The sequence below is a fragment of the Polistes dominula genome, unplaced genomic scaffold, assembly GCF_049000335.1.
Source record: "Polistes dominula isolate Pdom_NZ unplaced genomic scaffold, Pdom_raw_medaka contig_28, whole genome shotgun sequence".
Classification (NCBI taxonomy): domain Eukaryota; kingdom Metazoa; phylum Arthropoda; class Insecta; order Hymenoptera; family Vespidae; genus Polistes; species Polistes dominula.
Window position 1 is genome coordinate 1,984,257 of NW_028300879.1, and position 21,800 is coordinate 2,006,056.

At 27.8% G+C, this 21,800-nt stretch overlaps 1 protein-coding gene across 8 annotated transcripts in view; it reads left to right on the forward strand.

Moving 5' to 3' along the window:
* Positions 1–21,800, forward strand: part of cmpy (crimpy) — a 327,230-nt gene that overhangs the window by 116,949 nt on the left and 188,481 nt on the right. Inside the window, exon 2 of one of the 8 annotated variants that reach the window (XM_089173117.1) lies at positions 20,755–21,604. The exons of the other annotated variants lie outside the window; for them this stretch is intronic. Coding sequence (XP_089029243.1) covers positions 21,505–21,604 — 100 coding nt within the window. The 5' untranslated portion in view covers positions 20,755–21,504. The remainder of the gene's footprint in view (positions 1–20,754; positions 21,605–21,800) is intronic. 8 annotated transcript variants of the gene reach the window in all.

Consider the following 21,800-nt stretch of genomic DNA (forward strand, 5'->3'; position numbering starts at 1 on the left):
GATATAACGAATCGTTGGAACGCGAATCGAGAAATCCGATATCATCGTTAGACCAATCTCAAATTCCGATCGCGAATCGAGCAAGAAATTTCTTCGATATCCGATGGTCATCTGGCCAATACATGCATGGAAATATGATATCATGTGTATGTGAGAAAGATCATGTAAATAAATGTGCTATTAGTATGTTTTGAATGAATGTACGAGTAAATTTTTGAGTCTTACGAATAAATGTATACGTATGTATGTTTTTGTATATGTGTATGCATTTGTATGTGGGGAAAAAGAAGAAGAGGAGGAGGAGAAGGAGGAGGAGGAAGAAGAGAGAAAAGTGATAGGAAATGATTTATTGAGCAGAGTCTCGTGCGTGAAAAAAAAAAAAAACAAAAAAAAACTCTAATCCCGGTCTAGTACCGCGATAAGCTTTGTACTGGCCACCTTTTATTTACGTCACGTTCCATATTTTACTCGTACTATGGGGTATCCCGTAACCCTCGCGACATCGATGCGCTTCCGGGAACGATTTATGAGTCCATAGTGATCGTCAGAGGAGACTTATGAGTGGAGCAGGTAGTAGAGTAACAGTGTTAGTAGAGATCATCGAAAGGATTTTGAGAAATTTAGAGATTCGTTATTGTTGGTCAAAAGTTTCAAACCATTACGAGATTTTCAAGTATTTTTTATTTATCTATAGTTATATTTTTATATTTATTTGTTCTGTTAATATTTGTGTTATGTATATAGATTGGTGAGAATAAGATGATAATCGATCGTTAATTTAGACAGTGATTCATTCTTATTATTGACATGGGACTGTCATCGGAGGTCATCAGTGACCCATGGTAGTGACTTTGTCGACTTCATTTAATCCGTTAACTGGGTCGTTCATCGATCAATAAAACCAGAGATGACGTAATTTATTTTTAATACAAACATAACGATACAACACTACTGACTGCTTGTTGGAATGCGATATATAACGTGTAAATAAATAAATCGATGTAAAAGAGCATATAGAAATATTCACGTTAGTATCGAATTACGAAAAAAAAAAAAAATCATTTACATATATACATATATATAGAAATGATTTGTTTTTGGATTTTTACGAGATTTTCGCGTGTTGTTTAATACTCGTTTTCGATGAAACATGTATAAAATTTATTGTTTGCTATAATTACGAGTCATATAGAAAAAAAACTAGGTTACATATATATATGTGTATGATCGATATTTTAAAGAGATTTCGTAACGATCTCGTGACAATGTCAATTATTTTTATCGTATCAATTTGAAAAATACAAATAATCATAATAAATGTTTGAAAATATCAAGGATTTTTCTACTATGATAAGACATTAAATTTCATGATTAAATAAATATCGTTTATGTTTACTCAAAAATAAGAAGTACTTACAGTTTTAACTCAAAATAACTTATGTAGCTTCTTACATTGATTCTAATTTGTGAATTTTAAGAGTCACATGGTGAAATTTCAACAAATACCGAATATGTACATTGGTGGAAGATTGAATATTTGTATATATATATATATTAATATTTCGGACATACACCATGCCATTATTTGATTCATGAAATTCTCCAATTTCGGTCTTTTACTGTATAACATATACATATTTTCGTGACGATGTGTCACTAAAGGAAACAGATAGCTGTGTTTATTGGTGCGTGAATCGTTATCTCTTAACAGTATGATAACGTGAACAATGCTATGCAAAGACCTATAAGAAATATCGTTCGTGTGTGTGTGTGTCTATGTGCTCGTGAGTTTGATAATTCCACGTTTCGTTCGTATATTAGGTAATACATCGTCGTTTTAGCGTGAGGAAGTTCGATGATGTGTCAAAGTTCGATCAATATAATCGAAAATGATACGATCCCGAAAGTTTTCGATAAATATCCTCCACTTGCAGGAACTTGTGAAGTCACCCATTTTTTTTTTTTTTTGACTATCGAGATAATAATTGATGGATTGAATAGAATACTCCGTTAAACTATTTCATATTTTTTTTTTATCACGTATAGAATATATATTATTATTATTATAGAATAAATATATATATTTAATTTTTAATAATATACATTTAATAATTTATTTATGTTGTATTGAATTGAAATAATATATAGACAAAAATTAAAATATTATTAATTTTAAAATTTTCTAAATTATTACTTAAAATTATAAATATCTAAAAATATATTTATTATATAGAATAAAATAGTAATATATGTTGTTATTATTAATCTAATATATTTAATTACAAATTAATTATTGTTATTATTAATAGTTTAAAAATTATTAATTAAAGTTATAAATATCTAAAAATATATTTATTATATGGAATAAAATAGAGTAATATATATATATATTGTTATTATTAATTTATTATATATGTAATTACAAATTAATTATTGTTATTAATATATGTTATAATTAAATAGTAATATATGAATGAAGGAATTAATTACTGTGTAAGGTTCATTTATATATATATTTATATAAAATTTTATCTATATATAATATAAACATATTATGTATACATATATTAACATTTTTATTAATTAAATTTAGGTCATATGAATTAACGTATAATTAGGCTTTTAAATTTACTATAAATCATATCACATATATTTACTTATATTTTTAATATTTATTATTTAAATCAACAAAAGATGATGTCATAGAAAAATAAAAAGAAAGAAAGAAAGAAAGAAAGAAAGAAAGAATGAGCAAGAGAGTGAAGGAGAGAAGAGTTGGAAATGAGAAAGAAGAAGATGAAAAGTGGAATGCACTCACTCACTAAACCTTTCTTCTTCTTCCTCGTCCACGTTATCAAGTGCAAACGCCGTTGCGAATAAATCTTAAACTATGATGTTCATTTTATCTATTTATCTTTCTCGACGTAGCGTTGCACGTTTATACAAAGATGTTTGTGGTGTCGTATCCGTAAAACCAAACGAAAAAAGAAAAAAAAAATAAAGAAAAAACATGAGCTGATCATACATCAGCAGAAATTTAATACATTTTAACCAGAGTGATTCATTCTTTCCGGCGTTTTTTTCTTTTTTAAATACATACACATTTTTCAATATATATATATAGATATATGCATGTATAATCAATTAATACAGTGGTTATCAATTTTTATTCGGTTCACAAGGTTGATTCAATCGTAACCGTCAATCAGTTTTACTCGTTTAAAAGAAAAAAAGAAAAAAAAACAAAAAACAAACTATGTTAATTTATGACTGTGCTTTTTGGGTCGTTGTGAAACGCTAATTAGGGTTTGGTCAGATTGTAAGTTTAATAGGGCTGTTTTAGATCGCAACAAATGTAATTGAGCAAATACAACTAATTATAATAATTAGTGGGATGAATATAACTGTTGTTGGTCGTCGCATATTTTTGTAAAATCGTGTAATTAAATTGAACAAAGCTATCCTCATTTTCTTCTTGAGATTGATTTTCACGCGATACATAAATGTTATCGTAGTAATTAGTGAAAATTTAGCTTTGTAGGAATAAAAAGTTACTAATGAAATGAAAATTATGAAAATTATGTAATGTTTCACAAATCATTGCTCCTCAGGGAGTTGAAATGCACATTGTATCATTGATTTAATAAATAGGAATGGTACATAGATAATAGAATTTATGTACAATAAAACAATATTAAATAAAAAAAAAAAAGAAAAGAAACGATAAAATGATGAAATAATATGAATTTCTAATTAAAGGGATAAATATTAATTTGAAATGAAGAAATATTATGAATTTATAGTTAAAGGAATATATCGATTTAATGGAACAATAAATAGAAAACTTGTTAGCTATTCAATTTTTTACGTAAAAAAAAAAAAAATGATTACTGTAAAAAATTACATCCATTTAGGATGCTATTTAAAGCTTTGCCATAAAACTTGGATATAAAATAAGAATAATAGAAAAAGTTTGGAGAGAATTACTTTTATTGATTGTATAAAATGAAAAAAAAAATAAAATAAAATAATTGGATGAAAAAATTAATCGTATTATTTTATTAAAATCGAAAGATTTAGGTAATTTATCTTTTTTTTTTTATATATTTCTTTTCTAAATAAATGAAAGTTAATATAAGAGGATTTAAATAATTAAAATAATGGCATATAATAATCTTGTTCTCGTTTTCGATCTGAAAGAGAACTCTTTAAGATCTGAAATACTTGACGTATTTCAACGGCTTTACGATTATCCGCTACCGCATCATTCTGGCTTCCAATTTATCCCTCTTTACGCAACTATACACTACAGTAATAATTTTCATTAATCATTCATTCCGTAAAAGCGATTGAGGTTTCACGATCGCGGTAGGAAAAACTTTGTGTTACTCGTTATCCTATAATTTTCCACTCTTACTATTTTTACTTTGATCAATATATCTGTGTGTGTGTGTGTGTGTGTCCATGTGTGTGTATCATGTAATCATCATAATTCACCTTATCGCCCATCTATCGATCTTTTCTTTCTCTCTTTCTCGATAATGAACGACGATTATGTAAATTCCATCGTTCTGCTAGAATCAACATTCCCGACGTACATTGCGTTCTCCACGAGAACATGTTCTAATCACTTTGATCTTCGTGAATGTAAAAGAAAGAAAGAAAGAAAGAAAGAAAAAAATAAAGATAGAGTATAAAAAAAAATATATATTTACGTAAATTAAATTTGGATATTTATGCATACTCTTAATCTTTTTCGGACGTATTCAATTTGGACATGGGTGTCGTCGTAGTGATTGGAATTAATTTATATATGTATATTTTATATATATTTTTATTATATATATTATAAATTATTTTATATATAATAAATTATATTATAAATAAATATATATAAATTTATTATATATATATATATATACAATAAATTATATTCTAAATTATATATAATAAATTAATTATTTATATTCTATGTATATAATATATTTATTATATAAAATACATATTATGTAAAAATACATATAAAATATATATTTTATATATATATATTAATTAAATATAATAATAAATATATATTTTATAATTATTTTATATATATGTAAATATATAAGATTAGCATGGTTTCTTGCGTGGTGGCTGAGTGCAAACGCACATCCGAAAAGGGTTAATATCAAAAAGGGTTTCCTCTTTTATCTTCTTTGTTTTAAAATATTATTATTAAATAATAAATAATAAAATCTATTGATTTTGAAACGAAATTATATGTTTTGTTATAGTTTAGAATTATTCTAATAATTCGATATAATTCAAACGTCTCTATTTTCTCCTTTTTGGTATTTAACATAGTTGCAAACGAATTATTAGAACGATAAAGCGAATATTCAAACGATACTAATGTATTTACTAATTTGTATATAATACTGTAGCATTAGATAAACGTTCGCATTAGATAATATCAAGGATTGGAAACAATTGTGGTAATAGTATTATCTCTAAAGTATCAAATATATTGTTATTTATAATATTATTTATGTTTAAAATCACTAATATTCCAATTGAGTTTAATCGAATTAATAAAAATAAAAGAATAAATAAATTTATATAAATTTATACAAATTTTCGTTATACTCTCTCATTCAAAATTTAAAGATAAAATTCTTGTTAATAGTTATATAGATTATTATTGATTTGTTTAATATATGTTTATCTTATCACCGTTTTGTATTAATTTTAATGAATACCCATTACATTTTTATGTATAAATATATATATATATAGGTATAGATAAGGTATAATATATAGATAAGATAAACGCGCATAATATGGAATTACTTAAGAAACATCCCCCGAAAAAATGAATATGCATACATACGATGATACATAATTGAATGGCTGGAAAAGGTAGATGATAAAAAAAAGTAACATTTTATAAAAATTTGAGACAAGTGCATAATTACAAATTAGATATGTTCAAACTTTTACGTGGCAAAGTAATACAAATGAGTCCCCATAATGTACTGTCACTTGACAACAGTTTTTTTGTCACCTACTTACATAAATTATTTTTTATTCAGTGGGAAAGGGTACAAGTGTGATTGAAAAAATTTATAAAATATTTATTTAAAGTACAAAATGAGTATGGAAAAAAATTTTAAACATCATTAACAAAATATTATATATACATAATATATATATATATATATATATACTTGAATATTAATAATATATAATTAAATTATATATTCAAAACTAATTGATTATTAAAAATAATCCACAATTTTTGAAATAATTTTTCTCAAAAGTGTTGAAACTCCATCCCATTACTCTTTTTCCTTTTCAACAACTCAATATTATGATACATAAGAATAAGTATATCCACCAAATGAATATCCCTTTTTAAGAAAACAAATGATAAGATTCACGAGGAAGATTTACAATCAAAAAGGAACTTAGGTAATAAGAATCGATTTCTCGATACCGTGTTCAATACTACCGGTACTGGATTTGCGTAGTTGCTGATAAAGCTTGACGGTTGTGGCAGAGGGAAAATGTTGAGTGTGTGTGTGTGTGTGTATTTGAAGGGGAAGGGATCGGGGCGTCGTTTACACGAGCCACAAATTTTCATGCAAATCGTGTCGGCTCAAGTCTCGACATCCGCAAAAAGCGAAATCCAGAGTTCACACACAGAGTCGTACGTACTCATATATATATATACAAACAAAGCTTGTTCGATTTTCCTCGTTTCCGTTGAGGTTGGTTTATATACCCCCTCCCCCTCCCCTCCTCTGAACGAAGTGGCCCCGCCGACGCGTATAAAAGAGAGAGAGAGAGAGAAAGATAGAGAGATAGATTGAGTGAATGAAAAATGGGGAAGGGGTTCGATGAGATGGTGGTGAAGGTGGAAGGTGGTGGTTATGGTACGAGTTGAGTACGCCCGCGTAATTTCAATCGTCCATTACGGCAAATGGGAGATGCGGCTTGTCGCGGTTGAATTATTGATTCAAAGTGATCGTTATCCGCGTGCTCGAGCGCGAATAGTCGGTTTCCCTCGCGTAAAGTGCCGTTATCGGACTCCCGACCACACGCACGTACATAAAACGTTGCTTCCGGCCGCGTTTTTGGTCCCCCGCTTAACCCCTCTTCTTCCATCTTTCACCCTCTTCTTCTATCTACCCCCCTCCCCTCCCCCCACCTCCACCTCCGATGTTTCTTCTCTTTATCCTCTCTTTATCTCTTTACTTAATCCTTTGGTCTGATATTACTGTTCCACTTGTACAAAAGTAAATACATTTACCGACCACAAATGACCTATATTTAATTGTAAGAGAGTTATTATTATTATTATTTTCTTTTTTCATTTGTTCATACACAATTTTCTTTCTTTTATGCTTTATTATAATTTTCTTTTCTTTATATTAGCGTAAAAGTTTATATATATATAAGAGGATGCTCCGGTCACACGTTGCTATGGTTTTTTTTTTTTTAATATCCTGAAGTTAGATATTTAAATCAGTTAAATGCTAGTATTTTTTTTTTATTCTGACGAGTATACTAGTCATCGTTTCATTTTACTGACACAATTTAATTCGAAACTTTTCAAAGAAATTGTTAAAGTTAAAGTTAATTGATTAACGCTAACAAAACATAATAATTCAAAAAAAAAAAAGAAAAGAGTAATTTTTCTTGACTATTTACTTAATTGATGTAATTAATTTATTTAACGATAAGGTTGATAATTATCTCGTATTCTCTTATTTAGGATAGTTCAAGTTCAAGTTACTCTTTGGTCTTTATCATGGTAGAGTATTTTGTTACCGATAAAATGACCCGGAACAAAAGACTTTTCAAAGAAAAAGGAGCTTCGTTTGTTAGAAGGACGTCACAGAATGTGGTTCCTGCTATTCGTGGAATTTCCGATAACGCTGAATTTTATCCTTTTAAATTCACCCTCTTTCTCTCTCTCTCTCTCTCTCTTTCTTTTCTCTTTCGCAAGTATGTTAGGTTATATACTTTGAAGATAAGATTTTTTTATGAAACAAACGAATCTTTATTTTGCTTATGTTAGTAATATACTATATTAACCCAATTTCAAAGTTTCTCACTAGATGAAAGAGCCGTTCAGTGCATACATCGATTAACCCCATAAAACAAGAAGTTGAGAAATGCGATGAAATAATGTATATTGTTGTATTACTTATTATTCAATGGCCAACAAAGTTTGGCCGTTTAATGGTGTTAATTTTTATTATTCAGGACAATTATTATATAAATATAAAAAGTTATAATTATACAAAGTGTTTTGACACTTAAATTTAAGATTTTTCAAAAAGTGGAGTTAATCGATGTGTGCACTGAACGGCTCAATTAATCATTCAAGAATCATTCAAAAAAAAAAAAAAAAAAATAAGTTTCAAATTTCAAACTATATTTTTCTTTGTATTTTTTCTTGTTTTTGTTATAATATATAAAATTAAAAAATGATACTACGATCAATAATATTGGCATTTCAATCAAATGAATTTTTGATTTATGTCAAATTTTGACTTTATTTATTTAATTTGTTTTATTTATTGTTATACTATTATGATACAATTTTATTTATTTTTTTTTACCAATTTCAGATGAAATTATGAATCATATTGTTTTACAATTCAAGCATAAATTTTAATTTGATATCTCAAACAGTCAAGAAACAAGTAGTTTCGAGAATGTCGTATTTCAAGTTTTGTTGGACTATTTATATGAGAAAATATTTATTCTTATAAACGATTACAAAAGTTCTTGTCGTTTAAACTGTTTGTTGAATGAGTATTCTTTCGTATAACAAATAAGAAAATGTGGGAGATCCATTAAACTGTAAAACCATAGAAAATCTTGATGCATATTTAACAAACTTATACGCAATAAAACGTTTTATTTCAATTTCTTGATCACGATTTTATGAATTTTTCAAACATTCAAACACGAAAATATATTTGTAATAATTATCGAAATATGAAACAAATTAAACATTGATAATTTTGGAAATTACATTTGTTATTTTTTAATTTTTGACGATACGGAGTAAACGTAAGTCAGTGAAAAGAATATTTGATCAATTTCGTGTAATTATAGAATGTTTGAATGTAACTAGAAAGAGGATCTTTTGTTTGGAGAGGATCTTTGTTTGATCATAGATAAACGATGATAGGTTAATTGCTCGGTTAAAACGTTCAAACTTGGTCGAAGTATGTCTCAATCGAGAATTATCTAGCTATGAGATAATTTGCTTTATCTATGCCGTTTACCAAGAATTCCTTTCACTTCATTCACTTCTCCGGTTCATTTCATTTCGATAATATGATTGTGAATAAAAGATCGATAAAGAATTATTATCATTGGTTGCAAGTTACATTTATCGATATCTGATCTTCTCTGATTTCTATTTCTCTTCATTTTCAATCTTCAAATCAAACTACATACTTTTATATTGATTTTCTCTCTATTGTATTTTTATTTTATTTTTTCTTCAATTTCATTCCTATTTTTTTCCTTCTTTTTAAATAATTGAAGAATTTATACAATTGATGAAAAACAAACTTAATTATCGAAATATGCAATAAACTAAACATGAATATTATTGATATTTTAAATTTGAAGAAACTTAAATAACTAATATTATCAAAATTGAATGTATTTTTAAATAAAAATATTCTCTATTTTTATATATTTCTATTTCTATATACATTACATTTTACTATGAATAAGTTAATAGACAAAACGGTCACTTTACTTAACTCACTCCTTCTCTCTATCTAATAAATTCGAAAAATTTCTCTTATTTGCTAAACACAATACTCATCCTCATCGACGTTATTCTCAAGTATGCTTTCAAGAGAATTCTGATTTTAAAGTTTCTATTAAAAAGTTGAAAAAGAAAGAGAGAGAGAGAGAGAGAGTGAGAGAGAGAGAGAGAGATAAAGGTTGTTTTAGGCGATTATATTCGAAGAGTTTCGTGCTGAGTATAGTATTATAATACAGCAGGTAGATTGTAGTAGTAGTAGTACTAGTATTAGTAGTAGTAGTAGATAAGAGTTGAAAGGATGCAAAAGGAAGGAAAAGTAAATAAAGCTCGTCGATGGTAAGAGACAACGTGGATATTCTATCCTTATGTACAACAAAGAGCAAAGGGAGGTTGATTCCAAGAAGTTCTGCCACATTGAGAGGTGGAGGTAAAGGTGGAGGAGGAAGATGAGGAGAAGGAGAAGAGATAGGAGGTGGAGAAGAGACCCGTTATATCGTTGAACACATCCTCTCCTCTCTTACTCTTCTGTTGTATCTTCACGAAGGTGTAGTACTATAAGGGACTCTCCTCTGCGAGAAGGGTCGAGTATATCCAGCGCACTCCCGGCGGTCACGAGTTCATACCCCGAAGTGCCATAAGTATCTCCTATCTGGTGAACGTATCTGCCTGTTTAGCGAACGTGCTTAGACACTCAGTCCAGCTTAGAATGTGGCAAGAGGATCGCACGAGATCTCCCTTTCGAAAATCGATGCCTCTACTCGACATTTTTGCTTTCTTCTTTCCTTCTTTCCTTCTTTCCTTTCTTTCTTTTCTACTTTAACTTCGTTCGATGTAAACTTGCAATTTCATACCAACGTTTTGAACATATATATATATATATATATAGCTTTGAAAATATTTTTAGAGAAGAAGAAGAAGAAGAGGAAGAAGAAGAAGAAGAAAGAAAGAAAGAAAAGAGAATGAAAAGGAAAATTCAATCTTTATGTTTTATTTTTAGATCAAAGTGTTACTCTGTATAAATATTAAAGAAGAAGGTGTTGTGACATTTGAAGAACAAAAAATTAGAATTATTTTTAATATTTAAATTTTGAACAAATTTGCATGATAATTTGAAACGATTTTTTTGTTTTTGTTTTTGTTTTTAATTTGTGATTTTATTTATCATACATATGCAGTTAGATAATTTCGTATTTATTATGCTTATGTTTACATTCACAATTACATATATTCATATATTTCGAGAAATCAATGATAAATGAAAATTACATCGTGAAATACTATTCGTCATAATAACGTTATTTATTATGAATAACTAATATTATTTATAATTATAGTTAATATATAATATAATTATATATTCTATATTATTTTTAATATACATTTATTACTAATGTTATTTATAATAAATAAATTAATAATGCATTTACATGATAAATACGATGAATAAATAATACTATCTAAATAATAAATTAAAATTAAATGTTATCGTTAAAAAAAAAAATAAAAAAAAATAAAATAAAAAGAAATAAGAGAATTGAGACGATGAATTTATCGGTAAAAAATTTCGTATGATTGTATTAATCATCGTAAATCCATATATTTTTGATTGGAGGGAGCACTTACCGAGTTCTTATTGTCGTTAAAACCTCTATTCGGTTTATCAAGTATTCTATCATTTCAATGAGAACACACACTCTCTCTCTCTCTCTCTCTTTCTCCCTTGACAAATACTGGGGTATGGTGGTCTGCATTCGTTGATCAATATGTCCTCGCCACGGAATCATTAACCTCCCATAATGGCGTGCACGTTACTTTACTGGCCATTACACGATGGAATTCAAGAAGCATAACTACTATTTATCTTTTTCTTTATTTTCTTTTATTTTTTTCTCGATCTTCGTTAGTACGTTCTTGCCGTACTTCTCTCGGGATCTTTTCGTCGTCGATCTTCGAGGTGGAACGCGCAAAAACACGAAGGAAACACGTGCGTGTATGCACCGGAACGTGTGCAAGCTCTCCGGTGTGGGATGCTGTTAACGAGGAAGAAAGATAGAAATAGAAAGCAAAAGAAAGAAAGAGAGAAAGAGAGAGAGAGAGAGAGAGTTTGCGTAGGCCAACGTAATATGGGTGGTGATGTCAGAGAAGCAGCAAACTCGACTAGGTAGTCTTAACCAATGAAAAAAAAAAAAAAAAAAAAACAGGGAAAAAGGGAAAAAGAGATAACTCGTTCGTTTCATTCCCTTCATTTTCGTACCTTGGAAAAGAAAAAAAAAGAAAAAGAGGGTAAACCGAGGGAAAAAGGGAAAAAGTGAGGGAGAGAGAGAGAGAGAGAGAGAGAAAAAGTAAAAAAAAAAAATACTACTACTACTACTACATATCGCATTCCTTCGTTCGGACTTTTTATACGAGCGACGAATGAATTTACGATCGGAATAAATTGCTCGGCTTTTTTTTTATTTTCTTTTTTTTATTATTTTTTCTCCGTAGCTTTCCTCGCGCGATTAACTCTCTCTCTCTCTCTCTTTTTCTCTCTGTTTCTCTCGCTCACTCGCTCACATTTTACGAGAGAGAAAACCGGAAAAATTATTGTTATTATAACGCATGAAAATATAGCTGCGTCTTAATATCACGTTTCGTTACTCTCTGTGCTCTCTTCTTTTCATACATATATATGTAACATATATATATATATGTATATATACATACGTGTGTATAACCAACCACCAGCGATTTTATCGTTACGTGTAATTACGTTAAACCTCTTGTGTCTCTGTGCGACGATTTTTTTTTCTTTTTTACATTAGTTTTATTTTCACCCATTTGTTTGTCCAGACATTTTTCTTTTTTATTTGATTTTTTTTTTCTATTAATGTTTTTTTCTTCTTTTAATTATTTATTGTATTCGTCACTAATTTTACAAAACGGTCGAACGATCTTAGTGAAATTCAACTCGAATTCGTTGAAATAAATCGATGAAATTTATGTACGCACAAAGTACGATCATTGAAATCAAATATTTATATTATGTTTAATATTAGAAAATGTATATAATATTCAATAATTATGTATGTCGCGTTGAAATATTTGTACGATTGCGTAATAGTGAATTCGAAACGATTAAATTGTTTATTTTCTTTATACATGCAACGTTGAATCGTAAAATTATTCAAAGATTACAATGTTATATTTATTGGATCATTATTACAAGATTCTAATTCAAGTAGTTTTCTTCAATGCTATTAAATTCTCAAGTGGTGATATAATTTTCGATTGGATATAACTTATTTGTAGATCTTCTAATTATCTGTAAATATATTGAAAAGTAGTTCGTATATATATATATATATATATATGTGTGTTACTTCGAATCGTTCAAAGTATTCCAGAGGAAGGGTTAATATCTGCTTTTGCATTTACTCTTTAAACGATCAATAACAAGAAGGCAAGTTGAGAATCCTTGAATTATTAGACGATTTGTAGACGCTTGACTTGTTATTAGAGATCCTTTAACGCCGCAATAGCAAAACATGTACGGCCAGTTAACTAAAGAGTATTAAGAGGATAATATACGTTAGTAATAATATTAAATATCCAAGTGATTTATTACCTACAATTATTACGTTACTTTGAGAAAGAGAAAATAGAAAGAGGACAGTTATTATGGATGTGTTTGAATGTGTATGTGTGATTTAAGTATTTACATGCTAGATTCTCAACTTGATATTATTCAAACTTCTTAGTTGCTGGTTTTTCTTTTTTTTTAAATTTCTTTTTCTCTTTCTATGTCTTTTTCTTTCTATCATTTAATCAAATGAAATGAATCTAACAGTGTACACGTATATTCTCGCTGTATCATTTTATCTTCATTTTCATCGATAAATTATTTTCAACTTTTACGAAAGGACACAAAAAATGTAATAGAATACAAGATGAAAAGATTGCACGATCAAATCATCATTTTCCAACAAAATACATCACAGATTATTTGTAATCTTGTGATGTCGAACGAACGCACGTACCATGTACGTCAGGTATATTGATTAGAAAATAACAGGGTTTCTTGATGTAAAAGTAATAGAGAGTATAGTTTTGAAAGTTTGTTTTTTTATTAAAAAAAAAAAAAAAAAATAACTTGTGACAGGAAACAAACGTATACCTTTATATGAATACAAGGTAATTGAAAAGATTTTTGTCGATTTTCTGATTACATGGCTTTAAAGTTGCATCATTTTTTTTGGTAATATTAATTCGATCGTGTCATACCAGCATGTATTTACAAAATGACATTTCATAGATTAATTAAACAAAATGATTGACGATATTTATTCATTTGATTCAAAAGTTATTGCTCCGTTGAATGCAAAATTAAAGTAAAGTAAACAAATTGAATGAAACCGAATTCTAATCTGCGAATCATTGATCAAAATGATGAACGAAATTGATCTAATTTTATAAAACATTTAATAACAAACAATAATTTATAAAAATCATTCGTGAAAAAAGATTGTAATCGAAGGAAGGTGAAATTTGATAGAAGGTATCAATGTAAGGATTGACAGTAAAGAAGATGACATTGTGTGTTTAGTTATATTGAAAAATAATCACCTGGTTAAACGATTGATTCTGATCTCTACTGTCAGCAAATTAACAAGATTACAACAGGTAATTAAAAAAAGTGATCAATAGAATTGATTAACAGAAAGGGCGTTGTTATGTTTCGTCATGACAAGACCAGACCACATGCATCTTTGATGACCCAGCAAAAATGAAGAGAGCATGATTGGGAAGTTTTGGTGCACCCATCGTAATAATGTTGACCTTTTACTACAATACCATCAGATTACTATAAATGTTTCGGTCTTTATAGAATTTTATTGAGTTTTTTTTTTTTTTTAAGTTTACTTTAAAAAAATCCTGTGAAAATCACTTGTCGTAATTTTTTTTTTTTTTTTTTTTAATATTTATAGGAGTTTTACGATAAGGGAATAGAAATTTTGGGAAATATGGCAAATTGGTTTGTCGATCAATTAATTAATTAATTAATTTATAATTAAATTAAATGTTTAATTTAATTATGATTAATTTAAATTTTATTACAATTAATTTCAAATTTATATTAATTTATATATAATTAAATTATTTAATATAATTAAATAATAATTTAATTGAATAATATTTATTGAAATTAATAAACAAAATATATTTGAGTTTTAAAAATCGGTGAAAATGTATTTTCGAGAAAGATATGCGTACGCAAATAACATTTAACGCGTTCAGTTGCTGTTCTCTCTCTCTCTCTCTCTCTCTCTTTCTTCCTTATGGTTTCCATTAAAATCTCTCGAAGAATTTGACGAATTTGATAACGATATTCTCGCCGACTTCCTCTATTCAATCGAAATCTAACACCACAAGTTTGGAATTTCAGTAATCGCTTAGAAATTCAATTCTGATGACGCTTAGAGGATGATCAAAATTTGAACTAACAGAAAGAGATTTGTTATCGAAATACGTTTCGTAACTTTTGAAAATCGATCTGAATTGAGCGTAAAATTTCTTCAATTAATTGTAGTATTTTTACCGTTATGTATTTTCTAAAAAAAAAAAAAAAAAAAAAAAATCGAAAACAAACAAATGTGGGAGATTTTATAGGTTTTTTTTTTTTTTTTTTTTTTTTTTTTAAGACGATAAGACACGTGAACGAATATTTTAGTATTCGTGGGTGCACGAGTGGGTGTGCATTTTAGTGTGTCGATTTATGAATGAAATAAACCAATAGGTGATAAAAATAATTTGATTTTTAACACCTTTGTGTTTTTAAATATTTCTTTTCTTTATATTTTTATTTTTTTTTTTATCTGTCTTCTTCTTCTTATTGAAATGATGAAGAGAAAGAAAGAGAGAGAGAGAGAGAGAGAGAACGTTAAGTTCGAACGACTACGTCCTTTGTATTTACTTTAGAATTTTTGATGAAAAGAAATTCGCGATTCTATTAGGTACCTTGTCCAAAAAAAGGTAAAAAATAGAAAAAAAGAAATAAAATAAAACAAATTTGAATTTTCCACGAAGCATGCGTGTGTTCGTCTCATGAAACGCAACGCTCGACCTCATTTGCATCGCAGTTCAGTGAGACGTCATGGTGCTTGATTAATGACTACCCGCGTATTTACCACGACTACTTCCGCGATTGCACTTACAGGTGTTTCTTTCTCTCTCTCTCTTTCTCTCTCTTTCTTTTTTTCTTTCTTTCTATCTCGCTCTCTTTATGATTTTTCTTTTTCTACAGAATAACTTCAAAAGAGTCTCGACATTCTCTGTCTGTTCAAAAGAACGATGGAGTTCTTATACGCCCACGCGAATTATTCGTTACCATTGAAAGTTCTTTCTTTTCTTTTCTTTTTCTTTCTTTTTCTCTCTCTCTCTCTCTCTCTTTCTCTCTCTTTCTTACGCGTATACTTTTGACGTCTTTATTCTTTTGAGAATCAATCGAGCATCCTCCGTAAACCGGCTCGTTGATCACCGTGTTCCAGTTACGTTCTTTTTCCATTTATTGTTTTTCTTTTTTGACGAGAAAGAGAGAGAGAGAGAGAGAGAGAACAAAATTATTCGAAGAAGATTAATCTTTCTACGAGTGTGTACCGTTCTGTTACCCTTTTTTTCTCGCGGAATATTTTTTTTACTCTCGGGATACGGTCAATTTTTCAAATTTAATACGAACAAATATAATATCCGATTCTTATTAACAGGGATATATTGTCGGATGTATTTTAATAGAAATTCTTCTTAAACGTAGACATTTCATTTCCTTTCTTATGTTGGAGTTTTTATAATTTATTAAGAATATTAATAAATGACAGATTGAGGTAATATCCTGTTACGTTGATTAAATATCCTGTTTAAAGATGAAACTGTTTATAACTTTTGGAAAGTTCGTAAATATGATAGAAATTTTATTTTATGTAAAAATTTGTATTTAATCATGAAATGTGCCAGTTATTATAAGAATTCAATCACATTAGTCGAAAAATTGATAAAATTGTTAATAAAAAAAAATATAATAATAATAATAATAATAAATATAATAAAAGTGATAATCGTTTTATAAAACAAATAGCTTTTGATGATTATTATTATACTAGTATTTCTTTCTATGCAGTTATTTGCATATAATGATTTATCGTTCGTTGTCGTTGGAATTTGTTACACAGTCATAGTAAGAGAAATGATATTTATAGATTAACAATGTTATATGTATTAATAAACAGATACTCTTACAATGTAATCAAATTACTTTATAATATTTACAAAAGAGAGAAACAAAGAGATTACTGCTAATGAAGTATCATAAATAAGAAAGTTCATTCCTTGTCTTTCATGGTAATGGTGACATTTCTTAGTTGATTATTAAACGGACTGTTACGAAGAGAGAATTATTGTTTCATTATTAATCAGATCAACTTCCAACTCCGACTTTTCTTCAAGTTTATAATATACATATTTTCTATTCATTCGTATATATACAGGGTGTTCCAAACGTCTCTTTATCGAAAGAATAAAATCTTATCAATTTTTATTTGAAGATGTGAATCTTCATTTACAGTGTATGGACTTATGATGCAGTCTAAATATCTGCAAATAGTATTTTTAATTAGTCACTTTGGTAAATCGATTTTTAGGAGATTCTATCTATATATAATATGTAATTATAGTATATATAATTATAGTAGTGGGCTAAATAAAAAGGATAAATCCCATAATTTATTTTATATTACAATTATTTATATTATATATTATAAATTATTATAAGAGATCAATTTATTTTTTTATAAATAATTGATAATTCACTGTTTTAATTACCCATACATACATATATGTAAGATATATACATTTTATTTATTTTTATTTATAACATACATATATATATATATATATATATATAGTAGGATTTATAGTGGAAAAGCTTACATCGTTTACGTGACTTTACAAAGTAATGGTACGACTAAAATCCATCTTAATTAATTATAGAAATCTTCGTAGTGTACTCTAGATCTTGGTGTCTCAGTTACTCTCGACTTTCCTTTACAGAAGATTGATATGTACGACCCAATTTCAGTTTGTGTTACGTGATAATACACCTAGAGGTGTTTCACTTTCGAAGGCGTGCACTTGAATCATTATACTAATACACCTTGCTTTGCATCACTTTATCGCATGTTGCTTGACTCCTGAAAATTATAAAGATAAATCGCAAATACAAAAATACAATGACATGCATTCTCAAGAAGATCAACCTTTTGATACTCAAAGTGTTTATATTATTCGAATGATTTGATCATCTTTAAGATTTTTATTCTTTAATATGTTGAATAATTCCAAATAAGGAAACAAACATTTTCCATTTTTATTGGTATAATACAATTAATGATTTAATGGTACAATACAAATAAATCTTTGTTGTTTCCTTGGTAAATTTGACAATTTTTCTTCGTCTCATTAATGAAATACAATGAAATAAAATTTAAAAGATAGAATATAGAATTAAAAAAAAAAATGTAATTCTCCTTGTATTACTGATATTTTTTTTGCTCATAATTATTATTTCACTAAAGCGTAAATAACTCAGTTTTTTATTTTCTCGTATAATATTCTCCGTCTTTCAATTATTCTTTCGTATCTCATTTAATTCGTGCTTGTTTCCCCATTGATTATTTTTCTTCCCTTATCTTTCTCTTCTTACCTTTTCTCTAGTATCACCATTACCTTCTTCTATCAGTTATCTTTCTCTCCGTTCCTTCATCCTTCCCCTCTTCATCCTCTATTTCTTTTATACATGCTCCCACGATTCTTCTTTTCTTCCACGTATCCTACGCTGTGTTTTTTGTTCATCTTCCTTAATACCATTCTCTTCCCTCATTCCATTGTATTAAAATAAAATATAATATGAATTATAAATTACGAAAAATTTGCTAACCTATTATATATATATATAATAATTTAAAAAATTTAAAAGATATTATAATAATAATAGATAGTAATAATAGTATAAATAATAGTAAAATAGTATAGTAGTAGTAATAAATATAATAATATTAATAGTATAGTAGTAGTAATAAATATATCTATATATATAGATACTATAGTAACTAAGTATTAGTAACTATATACTACTATATAGTTACTACTACTATACACTACTATATTATTAGTTAATATAACTATATTAGTAACTATAGTATCTATATATATAGATACTATAGTAACTAAGTATCTATATATATACTTGCTTATCGTGTTATAAAAAGATTATCCGTATTAAATGTATCAGAAATCGTTTTATGTCATATGATCAATCAAAAATCGCAATCGACGTGTTGACCACCTCTTCTATATAATATTGTGATCTTATATCAAGAGAGAAAAGAAAAGCAAGACAAAGAGAGGCAGAGAGAGAGAGAGAGAGAGAGAGAGGGAAGAAAGAAAAGATAAAAAAAGATACTTTATTCCCATAGTTTCATAACGTATTGCTAAAATAATCCAAACAAAGAGGAGAGAGAAGGAGAGATACTTGATCGAGTCGATAGAGTTTCCTATATTGGCCCGTTATGGGAGCAGTCATGGCCGCTTACGTCATCGAACCATTGTGTAGGAGGGATTAAAAGGTATCTCTATAACCTGCTAGATCATAAAGTTAAGCTCCGTCTCTATCTCTCTCATTCTCTTTCTCCTCGTCTCTATATCTTCTTTTTCTTTTCATCTTGTACGATGATAGGGTCTCGCTACGGCTATAATAGTAAATAGACTTTCTTAGATATAGCTATAATACTATCTCACTTAGTTTTCCTCATGTACAACTCGTTAAAGTATTCTCTATATCGTGAATTATTTGAATTTGCAACGTAAAAATGTTTTTTTTTTATTTTTTTTTATACGGTAATACATTAAACAAAATCTAAAGTAAATATTCTCGTAATTTGTACGAAACTCTCTTTATCTATACACTTGTATATTCTGTGAAAATTTAAACAATTGATATTCAATATACAATGCACATTATCAATCGATTTAATTTTTATACAATACTTGTCACGTATATATATAATTAACCCTTAGAGTTAGTATGCATATATATAATTAGATATATAATAATATATATATAATTATATGTGTAATTATATATATTATATATTAATATATTAATTAATTATATTAATATATAATATAATATTATTACTGTATGTATAATATAATATTGTGTTTATTATACACTGTATAATTAATATATAATATAATATAATTGCTGTGTATATTAATTTCTATATTAATTAATAATACAATATATTAATATAATATATTATATATATTATATTATATTTGTTTTCATATTTATTACTATATAATATTTAGTTTTATTACGAAATTATATTCAGAAAGAAAAACAATAATTATTAAATATAATTTATTATTAATAAATTATTCTGTTCTTACAAAATATTTTATTTGTAAGTATTCAAACACTTGTTAATGAAGACATTTGTAGAAAATGTCAAAGATATTTATACAGATGATATTTTTAATGACTTTTAAAAAGTCATAATGAATTATAATCATACGTAATACCATTAAATACATAAATACATACATACAAACGTCATCTTTGCATAGGATGATGATTGTTCAGGTAATAAATGAACAAACCTCTTTCAATTCACAATGAAATCATAGATATATTCAACATACGTACTCTGACATACATATACATACAAATATTTTTCCTAAATGACATTGAAGAGAGTAGTGTTAGGTGTAAACAGGAAAATGATCAAAAACAGGTCGGGTTTGGTTGATCGACCATTTCTATCAGTTCTCTCGTAACTAACGTAATTCACAACCGGTGATATCGACGCCTACGTAGAAACTCAAATGTATCTATTTACTATATATATATATATATATTGTGTTTGAAACTTTGTTAGGTAATAACAACATCGGATATACGAAGTCGAAGTGAAGGAGAAGTATTTTCTTCATAGAAGACGAGAAGAGAATTATCGACCACCATCTTCCATCATAATTAATCTCGAAGATTCTCGTTATACTTCAACACTATCTTTTATCTATCTACTTATCTATTTATTTATTTATCTCTCTCTCTCTCTCTCTCTTTCTTTTACTTTCTTTTTTCCTGATTCTATAAGAAAAGAAAAACTTGATCAAAGTTGTTGAAAGGATCTATTAAAGAAGACGTTATTACGAAAAGAAAAATATCGCGACCTGTGGATTTAACGATCGAAAAAAGGAATAAGAAAGATTCGATCGTAAAATAACGTTCTCTCTTTCTTTCGCTACTAAAAGACATAGTGAAAGAAAGAGAGGGAGAGTAATATAAGAAGAAAAAGAAGACGAAGACGAAGAAGAAGAAGAAGAAGAAGATGATGATGATGATGGTCTAAAGCAAACGCGTCGAACGAAGTTATTAACAACTACGTGTGTGGCGTCGGTGTGAAAGAACGTTAATTAACACCGTCGTCGTATGAAAGCATAATGGTGGTCCGTTGAAAGACGCACGAAAGGAAGAAAAAGTAGGAAAATTAAGAGTATAGAAGGAGAAACAGAATAAAGCATTCTCGAGCAAGGAAGATTATGAGTCATTCGTAGAAGAAAGTTGTTGTTTTTTTTTTCTTCTTCTTCTACCTTTACTTTCTATTGTTTTTCGTCGTAGAAATATGTCGAAAGAAGAAAGAAAAGGAACGTTCTTCACCATGAGTACCACTCGAACAATATCAACATTTCTTCTCCTACTCTTCTACTACTACTGTGCAATTGGTAAGTCCACTTTAATTCCTTATCGATCGAATGATCTTTTCATTATCTTTCTATCTTATTATTTCTAATCTAATTGTACAACACCAGGAAGTACTTTGACTTACCTGTTAACGACTTATTAGATGTTTAACTATAGACATTCTCCTATTAGACTTCTATCAACAACGTTAGAGAAATAATTAAGCAACTCAAGTAT